At 45.4% G+C, this 16,410-nt stretch overlaps 1 protein-coding gene across 3 annotated transcripts in view; it reads right to left on the minus strand.

Annotated features, from left to right (window-relative positions):
* The window catches only part of LOC121542588 (palmitoyltransferase ZDHHC3-A), a 41,617-nt gene that overhangs the window by 7,327 nt on the left and 17,880 nt on the right, over nt 1–16,410 (minus strand). For all 3 annotated transcript variants that reach the window (XM_045214514.1, XM_045214513.1, XM_045214515.1), the window contains exons 6-8: nt 12,857–12,953; nt 12,511–12,592; nt 2,988–3,118 (exon numbers count right to left, since the gene is read on the minus strand). In XM_045214514.1, coding sequence (XP_045070449.1) covers nt 2,988–3,118; nt 12,511–12,592; nt 12,857–12,953 — 310 coding nt within the window. The remainder of the gene's footprint in view (nt 1–2,987; nt 3,119–12,510; nt 12,593–12,856; nt 12,954–16,410) is intronic.

A 16,410-nucleotide genomic window follows, 5' to 3' on the forward strand; every position in this document is an offset into this window, starting at 1 on the left:
TAAATGTCCATAGACTCATGTGTTGACTAAATGTCCATAGACTAATGTGTTGACTAAATGTCCATAGACTAATGTGCTGACTAAATGTCCATAGACTAATGTACTGACTAAATGTCCATAGACTAATGTACTGACTAAATGTCCATAGACTAATGTACTGACTAAATGTCCATAGACTAATGTACTGACTAAATGTCCATAGACTAATGTGCTGACTAAATGTCCATAGACTAATGTACTGACTAAATGTCCATAGACTAATGTGCTGACTAAATGTCCATAGACTAATGTGCTGACTAAATGTCCATAGACTAATGTACTGACTAAATGTCCATAGACTAATGTGCTGACTAAATGTCCATAGACTAATGTGTTGACTAAATGTCCATAGACTCATGTACTGACTAAATGTCCATAGACTAATGGAAAGCATTCAGACCCCTTGACTTTTCCACATTTTGTTACGTTACAGCGTTATTCAAAAATTAATTAAATTGTTTTTTTCCTCATCAATCTACACACAATACCCCATAATGACAAAGCAAAAACAGGTTTTTAGAATTTTCTCCCCAATAAATAAATAAAATAAAAACTGAAATTTCACATTTACATAAGTATTCGGACCCTTTACTCAGTACTTTGTTGAAGCACCTTTGGCAGCGATTCCACCCTCGAGTCTTCTTGGGTATGACGCTACAAGCTTGGCACACCTGTATTTGGAGAGTTTCTCCCATTCTTCTCTGCAGATCCGCTCAAGCTCTGTCAGGTTGGATGGGGAGCGTCGCTGCACAGCTATTTTCAGGTCTCTACAGAGATGTTAGATCGGGTTCAAGTCCGGGCTCTGGCTGGGCCACTCAAGGACATTCAGAGACTTGTCCCGAAGCCACTCCTGCGTTGTCTTGGCTGTGTGCTTAGGGTTGTTGTCCTGTTGGAAGGTGAACCTTCGCCCCAGTCTGAGGTCCTGAGCGCTCTGGAGCAGGTTTTCATCAAGGATCTCTGTACTTTGCTCCGTTCATCTTTCCCTCGATCCTGACTCGTCTCCCAGTCCCTACCGCTGAATAACATCCCCACAGCATGATGCTGCCACCACCATGCTTCACCGTAGGGATGGTGCCAGGTTTCCTCCAGACGTGACGCTTGGCATTTAGGCCAAAGAGTTCAATCTTTGTTTCATCAGACCAGATCATCTTTTTTCTCATGGACTGAGAGTCTTTAGGTGCCTTTTGGGAAACGCCAAGTGGGCTGTCATGTGCCTTTTACTGAGGAGTGGCTTCCGTCTGGCCACTCTACCATACAGGCCTGATTGGTGGAGTCCTGCAGAGATGGTTGTCCTTCTGGAAGGTTGTCCCATCTCCACAGAGGAACACTGGAGCTCTGTCAGAGTGACCATTGGGTTCTTGGTCACCTCCCTGACCAAGGCCCTTTTCCCCCGATTACTCAGTTTGGCTGGGCGGCCAGCTCTAGGAAGAGTCTTGGTGGTTCCAAACTTCTTCCATTTAAGAATGATGGAGGCCATTGTGTTCTTGGGGACCTTCAATGCTGCAGAAAAGTTTTTGTACCCTTCCCCAGATCTGTGCCTCGACACAATCCTGTCTCGGAGCTCTACGGACAATTCCTTCGACCTCATGGCTTGGTTTTTGCTCTGACATGCACTGTCAACTGTGGGACCTTATATAGACAGGTGTGTGCCTTTCCAAATCATGTCCAAGCGATTGAATTTACCACAGGTGGACTCCAATCAAGTTGTAGAAACATCGCAAGGATGTTCAATGGAAACAGGATGCACCTGAGCTCAATTTCGAGGCTCATAGCAAAGGGTCTGAATACTTATGTAAATAAGGTATTTCTGTTGGTGGTTTTTTTTATGAGGAAAACAAATAATTTAATCCATTGTAGAATAAGGCTGCAATGTAACAAAATGTGGAAAAAGTCAAGGGGTCTGAACACTTTCCGAATGCACTGTATTGACTAAATGTCAATACACTGTATACTGAGGTCTAATGAACATCATTCCCCACTTCTGAGGCTCCATGAGAGAGAATACAGCCATAGAAATGTTGTCTATTTCTAGGAATACAACCTAGCCCTAACTAGCCAACCTAGCCCTAACTAGCCAACCTAGCCCTAACTAGCCAACCTAGCCCTAACTAGCCAACCTAGCCCTAACTAGCCAACCTAGCCCTAACTAGCCAACCTAGCCCTAACTACACAATCAGGCCTGAAGTTGCAGACAAAAAGATATTAGAGCAAGAAAGCAGAGTTAGTTTAGTTAAGAGTTTTAAAGCACATACATAGAAGAACACACAGAGAGATCTACAGTCTACTCACTACATGGTTTATGATGGTACAAGAGGAAACTGATCCTCTCACACAGATACATGGACACGTTTCTTCATACTTGCTGACAGTAAACTCAACAGAGCATCAGCAAGCCTTGGCTGAATTTCATGTTCAAGTTTCAAGTTGAAGATTTCCTTTATATAGGAAAATCACTGTTACTGTAGAAAAAAAGACTAGACTCATAACTCCCACAAGGAGATGATCCAACTACAAGCAGAGCCTTTTATATACACACTCTCAAGACACTAACTTCCACTTAAGTCCAATTTTCAGGAGACTAAGTGAACATTTTTACTAAGCGGAAGTTAGGATTCACCTCTGAGGGTAAGCTGTTGTAGAGAGGTTAAGGTTCATAGGTCATACATACAGTAGATAAGCACCAAAGCAACAGCAGTGGGGAGCAGACTAGGCTTAAATACACAGGTCAAATACTTGAGGTGCACTTGATTAAGTTTGCCTGTCCAATGTAATAGACCCAGCTGAAATGCCAATGGAATAGTCATGAGTGCAAACTCCACCCTGCACATCAGTCAAGCTAAATAAAAGCACACCTAAAGCATTTGACATAACATTAAAGTATTTAATCCAGGGTCTGATGAAGAGGAGGTGAAACACAGGAGAGAGGAGCATGGCGGTCTACTGCTTACCGTCTCATCTGTACAGATGGAATGGACCTGAGTCCCGAACATCACGGAGGTGAAGAGGAGGAAGAGGAGGGCCTCAAAGCACAGGAGGATGAGGAGGATGACGGTCGCAGGAGGTGAGAAGGAACTGCACTCTGGGAGTTGGAGTTCAGGAGGGAGGGGGAGGGGGAGGGAGGGGAACACATTTACACTCACGGCACTGTGAAAGCAACATTTCTAGACGGGCTGATGTGGTCTAGGCAGCTATATGCTGGATGCTAAGCATATCGTACATCACAGTCTTTTCAGATAGACGACTGGAACAAATGGCAAAGGTGCATAAAGTTGTCGGAATTCAGATATGACGTCATTGTTTTAGCACTACCTACAGTTTTTAAACTACGGCACGTGACGTGGTTCAATGTGCCAATAAATCAGCACAATCTACTTTTGGGGATTTCAAATTGGCAGTGTCTTGGAGCTAGAACTGAGATCATGTATACTGTGATGCCGAGGAACGGAGAGCAACGTACAATACGGAGAACTGAGCCAACAGGGCATTAGTGGTAAGTACATTGGGGCGGCCATCTTTATGGACATTTTTTTATTTTTTTACATTTTAGTCATTTAGCAGACGCTCTTATCCAGAGCGACTTACAGGAGCAATTAGGGTTAAGTGCCTTGCTCAAGGGCACATTTACGTCATTTAGCAGACGCTCTTATTTTTTTTTTGATTGTATGAGATTGAGAATGTTGCATTGTGTGACAAGTGGTTTTAACTGTTGATTGCATCCACATTACAAAGAATTATGGTATGAACAAACGCTAAATAGAAATGACGTTTCTCAGCATAGAAGAGTGAGCATCAAAGTGCACGAACAACATGCAGAGTTGAATCACACACAGACAGTCATACACTAACTGAGCAACATAGTGTGTATCTCTGCAGCACTGCAGTGACTATGTGGAAACGAGGCGACTCCATATTCCCTTTGAGTGCCTGGATCTAAACAACCTTCACAGAACTACTGAAACACAGTGACCAACAGAACTACTGAAACACAGTGACCAACAGAACTACTGAAACACAGTAACCAACAGAACTACTGAAACACAGTGACCAACAGAACTACTGTACACAGTGCAGTGACCAACAGAACTACTGAAACACAGTAACCAACAGAACTACTGTACACAGTAACCAACAGAACTACTGTACACAGTGCAGTGACCAACAGAACTACTGTACACAGTGCAGTGACCAACAGAACTACTGAAACACAGTAACCAACAGAACTACTCAAACACAGGGACCAACAGAACTACTGAAACACAGTGACCAACAGAACTACTGTACACAGTAACCAACAGAACTACTGAAACACAGTGACCAACAGAACTACTGAAACACAGTGACCAACAGAACTACTGAAACACAGTGACCAACAGAACTACTGAAACACAGTGCCCAACAGAACTACTGTACACAGTGCCCAACAGAACTACTGTACACAGTGACCAACAGAACTACTGAAACACAGTGACCAACAGAACTACTGAAACACAGTGCCCAACAGAACTACTGTACACAGTGCCCAACAGAACTACTGTACACAGTGCCCAACAGAACTACTGAACACAGTGACCAACAGAACTACTGAAACACAGTGCCCAACAGAACTACTGAAACACAGTGCCCAACAGAACTACTGAAACACAGTGCCCAACAGAACTACTTGAACACAGTGCCCAACAGAACTACTGAAACACAGTGCCCAACAGAACTACTGAAACACAGTGACCAACAGAACTACTGAAACACAGTGACCAACAGAACTACTGAAACACAGTGCCCAACAGAACTACTGAAACATAGTGCCCAACAGAACTACTTGAACACAGTGCCCAACAGAACTACTGAAACACAGTGACCAACAGAACTACTGAAACACAGTGACCAACAGAACTACTGAAACACAGTGACCAACAGAACTACTGAAACACAGTGACCAACAGAACTACTGAAACACAGTGACCAACAGAACTACTGAAACACAGTGACCAACAGAACTACTGAAACATAGTGCCCAACAGAACTACTGAAACACAGTGACCAACAGAACTACTGAACACAGTGACCAACAGAACTACTGAAACACAGTGACCAACAGAACTACTGTACACAGTGACCAACAGAACTACTGAAACACAGTGACCAACAGAACTACTGAACACAGTGACCAACAGAACTACTGAAACACAGTGACCAACAGAACTACTGAAACACAGTGACCAACAGAACTACTGAACACAGTGACCAACAGAACTACTGAACACAGTGACCAACAGAACTACTGAAACACAGTGACCAACAGAACTACTGAAACACAGTGACCAACAGAACTACTGAAACACAGTGACCAACAGAACTACTGAAACACAGTGACCAACAGAACTACTGAAACACAGTGACCAACAGAACTACTGAAACACAGTGACCAACAGAACTACTGAAACACAGTGACCAACAGAACTACTGAAACATAGTGCCCAACAGAACTACTGAAACACAGTGACCAACAGAACTACTGAACACAGTGACCAACAGAACTACTGTACACAGTGACCAACAGAACTACTGAAACACAGTGACCAACAGAACTACTGTACACAGTGACCAACAGAACTACTGAAACACAGTGACCAACAGAACTACTGAACACAGTGACCAACAGAACTACTGAAACACAGTGACCAACAGAACTACTGAAACACAGTGACCAACAGAACTACTGAACACAGTGACCAACAGAACTACTGAACACAGTGACCAACAGAACTACTGAACACAGTGACCAACAGAACTACTGAAACACAGTGACCAACAGAACTACTGAAACACAGTGACCAACAGAACTACTGAACACAGTGACCAACAGAACTACTGAAACACAGTGACCAACAGAACTACTGAAACACAGTGACCAACAGAACTACTGAAACACAGTGACCAACAGAACTACTGAAACACAGTGACCAACAGAACTACTGAAACATAGTGCCCAACAGAACTACTGAAACACAGTGACCAACAGAACTACTGAACACAGTGACCAACAGAACTACTGTACACAGTGACCAACAGAACTACTGAAACACAGTGACCAACAGAACTACTGAACACAGTGACCAACAGAACTACTGAAACACAGTGACCAACAGAACTACTGAAACACAGTGACCAACAGAACTACTGAACACAGTGACCAACAGAACTACTGAAACACAGTGACCAACAGAACTACTGAAACACAGTGACCAACAGAACTACTGAACACAGTAACCAACATAACTACTGAAACACAGTGCCCAACAGAACTACTGAAACACAGACCTACTGAAACACAGTGCCCAACAGAACTACTGAACACAGTGCCCAACAGAACTACTGTACACAGTGCCCAACAGAACTACTGAACACAGTAACCAACAGAACTACTGAAACACAGTAACCAACAGAACTACTGAAACACAGGGACCAACATAACTACTGTACACAGTAACCAACAGAACTACTGTACACAGTGACCAACAGAACTACTGAAACACAGTGCCCAACAGAACTACTGAACACAGTAACCAACAGATCTATTGAAACACAGTAACCAACAGAACTACTGAAACACAGGGACCAACAGAACTACTGTACACAGTAACCAACAGAACTACTGTACACAGTGCCCAACAGAACTACTGTACACAGTGCCCAACAGAACTACTGTACACAGTGCCCAACAGAACTACTGAAACACAGTGACCAACAGAACTACTGAAACACAGTTCCCAACAGAACTACTGTACACAGTGACCAACAGAACTACTGTACACAGTAACCAACAGAACTACTGTACACAGTAACCAACAGAACTACTGTACACAGTAACCAACAGAAGTACTGAAACACAGTGACCAACAGAACTACTGAAACACAGTGCCCAACAGAACTACTGAAACACAGTGCCCAACAGAACTACTGAAACACAGTGCCCAACAGAACTACTGAAACACAGTGCCCAACAGAACTACTGTACACAGTGCCCAACAGAACTACTGTACACAGTGCCCAACATAACTACTGAAACACAGTGACCAACATAACTACTGAAACACAGTGACCAACAGAACTACTGTACACAGTGACCAACAGAACTACTGTACACAGTGCCCAACATAATTACTGTACACAGTGCCCAACATAATTACTGTACACAGTGCCCAACAGAATTACTGTACACAGTGCCCAACAGAACTACTGTACACAGTGCCCAACAGAACTACTGTACACAGTGCCCAACAGAACTACTGTACACAGTGCCCAACATAATTACTGTACACAGTGCCCAACAGAATTACTGTACACAGTGCCCAACATAACTACTGTACACAGTGCCCAACATAACTACTGTACACAGTGCCCAACAGAACTACTGAAACACAGTGCCCAACATAACTACTGTACACAGTGCCCAACAGAACTACTGAAACACAGTGCCCAACAGAACTACTGAACACAGTGCCCAACAGAACTACTGAACACAGTGCCCAACAGAACTACTGAAACACAGTGACCAACAGAACTACTGAAACACAGTGCCCAACAGAACTACTGAACACAGTGCCCAACAGAACTACTGAAACACAGTGCCCAACAGAACTACTGAACACAGTGCCCAACAGAACTACTGAAACACAGTGACCAACAGAACTACTGTACACAGTAACCAACAGAACTACTGTACACAGTAACCAACAGAACTACTGTACACAGTAACCAACAGAACTACTGTACACAGTGCAGTGACCAACAGAACTACTGTACACAGTGACCAACAGAACTACTGAACACAGTGCCCAACAGAACTACTGTACACAGTGCCCAACAGAACTACTGAACACAGTGCCCAACAGAACTACTGTACACAGTGCCAGTAACCAACAGAACTACTGTACACAGTGCAGTGACCAACAGAACTACTGTACACAGTGCAGTGACCAACAGAACTACTGTACACAGTAACCAACAGAACTACTGTACACAGTGCCCAACAGAACTACTGTACACAGTGCCCAACAGAACTACTGTACACAGTGCCCAACAGAACTACTGTACACAGTGCCCAACAGAACTACTGTACACAGTGCCCAACAGAACTACTGTACACAGTGCCCAACAGAACTACTGAACACAGTGCCCAACAGAACTACTGTACACAGTGCCCAACAGAACTACTGAACACAGTGCCCAACAGAACTACTGTACACAGTGCCCAACAGAACTACTGAACACAGTGCCCAACAGAACTACTGTACACAGTGCCAGTAACCAACAGAACTACTGTACACAGTGCAGTGACCAACAGAACTACTGTACACAGTGCAGTGACCAACAGAACTACTGTACACAGTAACCAACAGAACTACTGTACACAGTGCCCAACAGAACTACTGTACACAGTGCCCAACAGAACTACTGTACACAGTGCCCAACAGAACTACTGTACACAGTGCCCAACAGAACTACTGTACACAGTGCCCAACAGAACTACTGTACACAGTGCCCAACAGAATTACTGTACACAGTGCCCAACAGAACTACTGAAACACAGTGACCAACAGAACTACTGAAACACAGTGCCCAACAGAACTACTGAAACACAGTGCCCAACAGAACTACTGTACACAGTGCCCAACAGAACTACTGTACACAGTGCCCAACAGAACTACAGAAACACAGTGACCAACAGAACTACTGAAACACAGTTCCCAACAGAACTACTGAAACACAGTTCCCAACAGAACTACTGAAACACAGTTCCCAACAGAACTACTGTACACAGTAACCAACAGAACTACTGTACACAGTAACCAACAGAACTACTGTACACAGTAACCAACAGAACTACTGTACACAGTAACCAACAGAACTACTGAAACACAGTGCCCAACAGAACTACTGAAACACAGTGCCCAACAGAACTACTGTACACAGTGCCCAACAGAATTACTGTACACAGTGCCCAACACAGAACTACTGAAACACAGTGCCCAACAGAACTACTGTACACAGTGCCCAACAGAACTACTGTACACAGTGCCCAACAGAATTACTGTACACAGTGCCCAACAGAACTACTGAAACACAGTGCCCAACAGAACTACTGAAACACAGTGCCCAACAGAACTACTGAAACACAGTGCCCAACAGAACTACTGAAACACAGTGCCCAACAGAACTACTGTACACAGTGCCCAACAGAACTACTGTACACAGTGCCCAACAGAACTACTGTACACAGTGCCCAACAGAACTACTGTACACAGTGCCCAACAGAACTACTGTACACAGTGCCCAACAGAACTACTGTACACAGTGCCCAACAGAACTACTGTACACAGTGCCCAACAGAACTACTGTACACAGTGCCCTACAGAACTACTGAAACACAGTGCCCAACATAACTACTGTACACAGTGCCCAACAGAACTACTGAAACACAGTGCCCAACAGAACTACTGAACACAGTGCCCAACAGAACTACTGAAACACAGTGACCAACAGAACTACTGAAACACAGTGCCCAACAGAACTACTGAACACAGTGCCCAACAGAACTACTGAAACACAGTGCCCAACAGAACTACTGAACACAGTGCCCAACATAACTACTGAAACACAGTGACCAACAGAACTACTGTACACAGTAACCAACAGAACTACTGTACACAGTAACCAACAGAACTACTGTACACAGTAACCAACAGAACTACTGTACACAGTGCAGTGACCAACAGAACTACTGTACACAGTAACCAACAGAACTACTGTACACAGTGCAGTGACCAACAGAACTACTGTACACAGTGACCAACAGAACTACTGAACACAGTGCCCAACAGAACTACTGTACACAGTGACCAACAGAACTACTGAAACACAGTGCCCAACAGAACTACTGAACACAGTGCCCAACAGAACTACTGAAACACAGTGACCAACAGAACTACTGAAACACAGTGCCCAACAGAACTACTGAACACAGTGCCCAACAGAACTACTGAAACACAGTGCCCAACAGAACTACTGAACACAGTGCCCAACATAACTACTGAAACACAGTGACCAACAGAACTACTGTACACAGTAACCAACAGAACTACTGTACACAGTAACCAACAGAACTACTGTACACAGTAACCAACAGAACTACTGTACACAGTGCAGTGACCAACAGAACTACTGTACACAGTAACCAACAGAACTACTGTACACAGTGCAGTGACCAACAGAACTACTGTACACAGTGACCAACAGAACTACTGAACACAGTGCCCAACAGAACTACTGTACACAGTGACCAACAGAACTACTGAACACAGTGCCCAACAGAACTACTGTACACAGTGCCAGTAACCAACATAACTACTGTACACAGTGCAGTGACCAACAGAACTACTGTACACAGTGCAGTGACCAACAGAACTACTGTACACAGTGCAGTGACCAACATAACTACTGTACACAGTAACCAACAGAACTACTGTACACAGTAACCAACAGAACTACTGTACACAGTAACCAACAGAACTACTGTACACAGTGACCAACAGAACTACTGTACACAGTGACCAACAGAACTACTGTACACAGTGCCCAACAGAACTACTGTACACAGTGACCAACAGAACTACTGTACACAGTGCCCAACAGAACTACTGAAACACAGTGCCCAACAGAACTACTGTACACAGTGACCAACAGAACTACTGTACACAGTGCCCAACAGAACTACTGTACACAGTGCCCAACAGAACTACTGTACACAGTGCCCAACAGAATTACTGTACACAGTGCCCAACAGAACTACTGAAACACAGTGCCCAACAGAACTACTGAAACACAGTGCCCAACAGAACTACTGTACACAGTGCCCAACAGAACTACTGTACACAGTGCCCAACAGAACTACTGTACACAGTGCCCAACAGAACTACTGAAACACAGTGCCCAACAGAACTACTGTACACAGTGCCCAACAGAACTACTGAACACAGTGACCAACAGAACTACTGTACACAGTGCAGTGACCAACAGAACTACTGTACACAGTGCCCAACAGAACTACTGTACACAGTGCCCAACAGAACTACTGTACACAGTGCCCAACAGAACTACTGTACACAGTGCCCAACAGAACTACTGTACACAGTGCCCAACAGAACTACTGTACACAGTGCCCAACAGAACTACTGTACACAGTGCCCAACAGAACTACTGTACACAGTGCCCAACAGAACTACTGTACACAGTGCCCAACAGAACTACTGTACACAGTGCCCAACAGAACTACTGTACACAGTGCCCAACAGAATTACTGTACACAGTGCCCAACAGAACTACTGAAACACAGTGACCAACAGAACTACTGAAACACAGTGCCCAACAGAACTACTGAAACACAGTGCCCAACAGAACTACTGTACACAGTGCCCAACAGAACTACTGTACACAGTGCCCAACAGAACTACTGTACACAGTGCCCAACAGAACTACTGTACACAGTGCCCAACAGAACTACTGAAACACAGTGACCAACAGAACTACTGAAACACAGTTCCCAACAGAACTACTGAAACACAGTTCCCAACAGAACTACTGAAACACAGTTCCCAACAGAACTACTGAAACACAGTTCCCAACAGAACTACTGTACACAGTAACCAACAGAACTACTGTACACAGTAACCAACAGAACTACTGTACACAGTAACCAACAGAACTACTGAAACACAGTGCCCAACAGAACTACTGAAACACAGTGCCCAACAGAACTACTATACACAGTGCCCAACAGAATTACTGTACACAGTGCCCAACAGAATTACTGAAACACAGTGACCAACAGAACTACTGTACACAGTGACCAACAGAACTACTGTACACAGTGACCAACAGAACTACTGTACACAGTGACCAACAGAACTACTGAAACACAGTGACCAACAGAACTACTGTACACAGTGACCAACAGAACTACTGAACACAGTGCCCAACAGAACTACTGAAACACAGTGCCCAACAGAACTACTGAAACACAGTGCCCAACAGAACTACTGAACACAGTGACCAACAGAACTACTGAAACACAGTGCCCAACAGAACTACTGAAACAGCGCAGTGCCAGTGACCAACAGAACTACTGTACACAGTGCAGTGCCAGTGACCAACAGAACTACTGTACACAGTGCAGTGCCAGTGACCAAAAGGAATACTGAGTGTCAGGAAGTATAGGACGTCAAACTAAAAAGGAGTGTCCTGTCCTTTATGACTTCACTAGAGGCAGATCAACTAGTAGAGTAACTTGGAACACTTAACCAGAGACCATCGTCAGGGTTGAGAGGAGCATATTGAAAAATCATTGTGTTATCGTGAGATGTAGATCAAACCAATGAGCAGCCAGGTTTTTAAAAAAAGGTCAAAACGACTTACTTGTCCAATCATCTTCAAAGCAGTAGAGGAAGTGGAAGACCACCATCACCAGAGAGTGGAGAGAGATGAGTGCAATGTACATCTGGAACAAAGAGACTCACGGTAAGACAGTGTCAAGTGTCAACGTTGTCACGCAAACTGGAAGTCACTTTCAGGGCATTTGACAACCCAAAACATCTTAATCCACACCTTTCCGATATAGGAAACACGTATTGGCAAATCCATAAGCTACATTTGCTACTCGTCTGTGTTACAGTAGCAGGCTGAAGGTGTAATGGTGTCTTACGGAATACGTAAACTACAGTATGGAATGTCCCAGTATGTTACAGTATGCAACGGTACGTACTGTGAAGAGCACAAAGTACTTCCGGTTGTTCTCTCCCACACAGTTGTTCACCCAGGGACAGTGGTGGTCCATCTTCCGGATGCAGCGCATGCACACACTAGTATGGAGGGGAAAACAAATGAACAACAACAACAACACAGTCCCATGGTTCTCAGCAAGACGTGCTAAAGTCAGTGCTCAGCAGACAGTCTGCCTCAGGTAACTGGTGGTGCTAAAGTCAAAGCAGACAGTCTGCCTCAGGTAACTGGTGGTGCTAAAGTCAAAGCAGACAGTCTGCCTCAGGTAACTGGTGGTGCTAAAGTCAAAGCAGACAGTCTGCCTCAGGTAACTGGTGGTGCTAAAGTCAAAGCAGACAGTCTGCCTCAGGTAACTGGTGGTGCTAAAGTCAAAGCAGACAGTCTGCCTCAGGTAACTGGTGGTGCTAAAGTCAAAGTGTTCAGCAGACAGTCTGCCTCAGGTAACTGGTGGTGCTAAAGTCAAAGCAGACAGTCTGCCTCAGGTAACTGGTGGTGCTAAAGTCAAAGTGTTCAGCAGACAGTCTGCCTCAGGTAACTGGTGGTGCTAAAGTCAAAGCAGACAGTCTGCCTCAGGTAACTGGTGGTGCTAAAGTCAAAGTGTTCAGCAGACAGTCTGCCTCAGGTAACTGGTGGTGCTAAAGTCAAAGCAGACAGTCTGCCTCAGGTAACTGGTGGTGCTAAAGTCAAAGTGTTCAGCAGACAGTCTGCCTCAGGTAACTGGTGGTGCTAAAGTCAAAGTGTTCAGCAGACAGTCTGCCTCAGGTAACTGGTGGTGCTAAAGTCAAAGTGTTCAGCAGACAGTCTGCCTCAGGTAACTGGTGGTGCTAAGGTCAAAGCAGACAGTCTGCCTCAGGTAACTGGTGGTGCTAAAGTCAAAGTGTTCAGCAGACAGTCTGCCTCAGGTAACTGGTGGTGCTAAAGTCACAGTGTTCAGCAGACAGTCTGCCTCAGGTAACTGGTGGTGCTAAGGTCAAAGCAGACAGTCTGCCTCAGGTAACTGGTGGTGCTAAAGTCAGTGTTCAGCAGACAGTCTGCCTCAGGTAACTGGTGGTGCTAAAGTCAGTGTTCAGCAGACAGTCTGCCTCAGGTAACTGGTGGTGCTAAAGTCAGTGTTCAGCAGACAGTCTGCCTCAGGTAACTGGTGGTGCTAAAGTCAGTGTTCAGCAGACAGTCTGCCTCAGGTAACTGGTGGTGCTAAAGTCAGTGTTCAGCAGATAGTCTGCCTCAGGTAACTGGTGGTGCTAAAGTCAAAGTGTTCAGCAGACAGTCTGCCTCAGGTAACTGATGGTGCTAAAGTCAAAGTGTTCAGCAGACAGTCTGCCTCAGGTAACTGGTGGTGCTAAAGTCAGTGTTCAGCAGACAGTCTCCCTCAGGTAACTGGTGGTGCTAAAGTCAGTGTTCAGCAGACAGTCTGCCTCAGGTAACTGGTGGTGCTAAAGTCAAAGTGTTCAGCAGACAGTCTGCCTCAGGTAACTGGTGGTGCTAAAGTCAAAGTGTTCAGCAGACAGTCTGCCTCAGGTAACTGGTGGTGCTAAAGTCAAAGTGTTCAGCAGACAGTCTGCCTCAGGTAACTGGTGGTGCTAAAGTCAGTGTTCAGCAGACAGTCTGCCTCAGGTAACTGGTGGTGCTAAAGTCAGTGTTCAGCAGACAGTCTGCCTCAGGTAACTGGTGGTGCTAAAGTCAGTGTTCAGCAGACAGTCTGCCTCAGGTAACTGGTGGTGCTAAAGTCAGTGTTCAGCAGACAGTCTGCCTCAGGTAACTGGTGGTGCTAAAGTCAAAGCAGACAGTCTGCCTCAGGTAACTGGTGGTGCTAAAGTCAGTGTTCAGCAGACAGTCTGCCTCAGGTAACTGGTGGTGCTAAAGTCAAAGCAGACAGTCTGCCTCAGGTAACTGGTGGTGCTAAAGTCAGTGTTCAGCAGACAGTCTGCCTCAGGTAACTGGTGGTGCTAAAGTCAAAGTGTTCAGCAGATAGTCTGCCTCAGGTAACTGGTGGTGCTAAAGTCACAGTGTTCAGCAGACAGTCTGCCTCAGGTAACTGGTGGTGCTAAAGTCACAGTGTTCAGCAGACAGTCTGCCTCAGGTAACTGGTGGTGCTAAAGTCAGTGTTCAGCAGACAGTCTGCCTCAGGTAACTGGTGGTGCTAAAGTCACAGTGTTCAGCAGACAGTCTGCCTCAGGTAACTGGTGGTGCTAAAGTCAAAGTGTTCAGCAGACAGTCTGCCTCAGGTAACTGGTGGTGCTAAAGTCAAAGTGTTCAGCAGACAGTCTGCCTCAGGTAACTGGTGGTGCTAAAGTCAGTGTTCAGCAGACAGTCTGCCTCAGGTAACTGGTGGTGCTAAAGTCAAAGCAGACTGTCTGCCTCAGGTAACTGGTGGTGCTAAAGTCACAGTGTTCAGCAGACTGTCTGCCTCAGGTAACTGGTGGTGCTAAAGTCAGTGTTCAGCAGACTGTCTGCCTCAGGTAACTGGTGGTGCTAAAGTCAGTGTTCAGCAGACTGTCTGCCTCAGGTAACTGGTGGTGCTAAAGTCAGTGTTCAGCAGACAGTCTGCCTCAGGTAACTGGTGGTGCTAAAGTCAGTGTTCAGCAGACAGTCTGCCTCAGGTAACTGGTGGTGCTAAAGTCAAAGCAGACAGTCTGCCTCAGGTAACTGGTGGTGCTAAAGTCACAGTGTTCAGCAGACAGTCTGCCTCAGGTAACTGGTGGTGCTAAAGTCAAAGTGTTCAGCAGACAGTCTGCCTCAGGTAACTGGTGGTGCTAAAGTCAGTGTTCAGCAGACAGTCTGCCTCAGGTAACTGGTGGTACTAAAGTCAGTGTTCAGCAGACAGTCTGCCTCAGGTAACTGGTGGTGCTAAAGTCAAAGTGTTCAGCAGACAGTCTGCCTCAGGTAACTGGTGGTGCTAAAGTCAAAGTGTTCAGCAGACAGTCTGCCTCAGGTAACTGGTGGTGCTAAAGTCAGTGTTCAGCAGACAGTCTGCCTCAGGTAACTGGTGGTGCTAAAGTCAAAGCAGACAGTCTGCCTCAGGTAACTGGTGGTGCTAAAGTCAAAGTGTTCAGCAGACAGTCTGCCTCAGGTAACTGGTGGTGCTAAAGTCAAAGTGTTCAGCAGACAGTCTGCCTCAGGTAACTGGTGGTGCTAAAGTCAGTGTTCAGCAGACAGTCTGCCTCAGGTAACTGGTGGTGCTAAAGTCAGTGTTCAGCAGTCAGTCTGCCTCAGGTAACTGGTGGTGCTAAAGTCAGTGTTCAGCAGACAGTCTGCCTCAGGTAACTGGTGGTGCTAAAGTCAAAGTGTTCAGCAGACAGTCTGCCTCAGGTAACTGGTGTTGCTAAAGTCACAGTGTTCAGCAGACAGTCTGCCTCAGGTAACTGGTGGTGCTAAAGTCAAAGTGTTCAGCAGACAGTCTGCCTCAGGTAACTGGTGGTGCTAAAGTCAGTGTTCAGCAGACAGTCTGCCTCAGGTAACTGGTGGTGCTAAAGTCAGTGTTCAGCAGACAGTCTGCCTCAGGTAACTGGTGGTGCTAAAGTCAAAGTGTTCAGCAGA

The sequence above is a fragment of the Coregonus clupeaformis genome, unplaced genomic scaffold (genome assembly GCF_020615455.1).
Source record: "Coregonus clupeaformis isolate EN_2021a unplaced genomic scaffold, ASM2061545v1 scaf0272, whole genome shotgun sequence".
Lineage (NCBI taxonomy): Eukaryota > Metazoa > Chordata > Actinopteri > Salmoniformes > Salmonidae > Coregonus > Coregonus clupeaformis.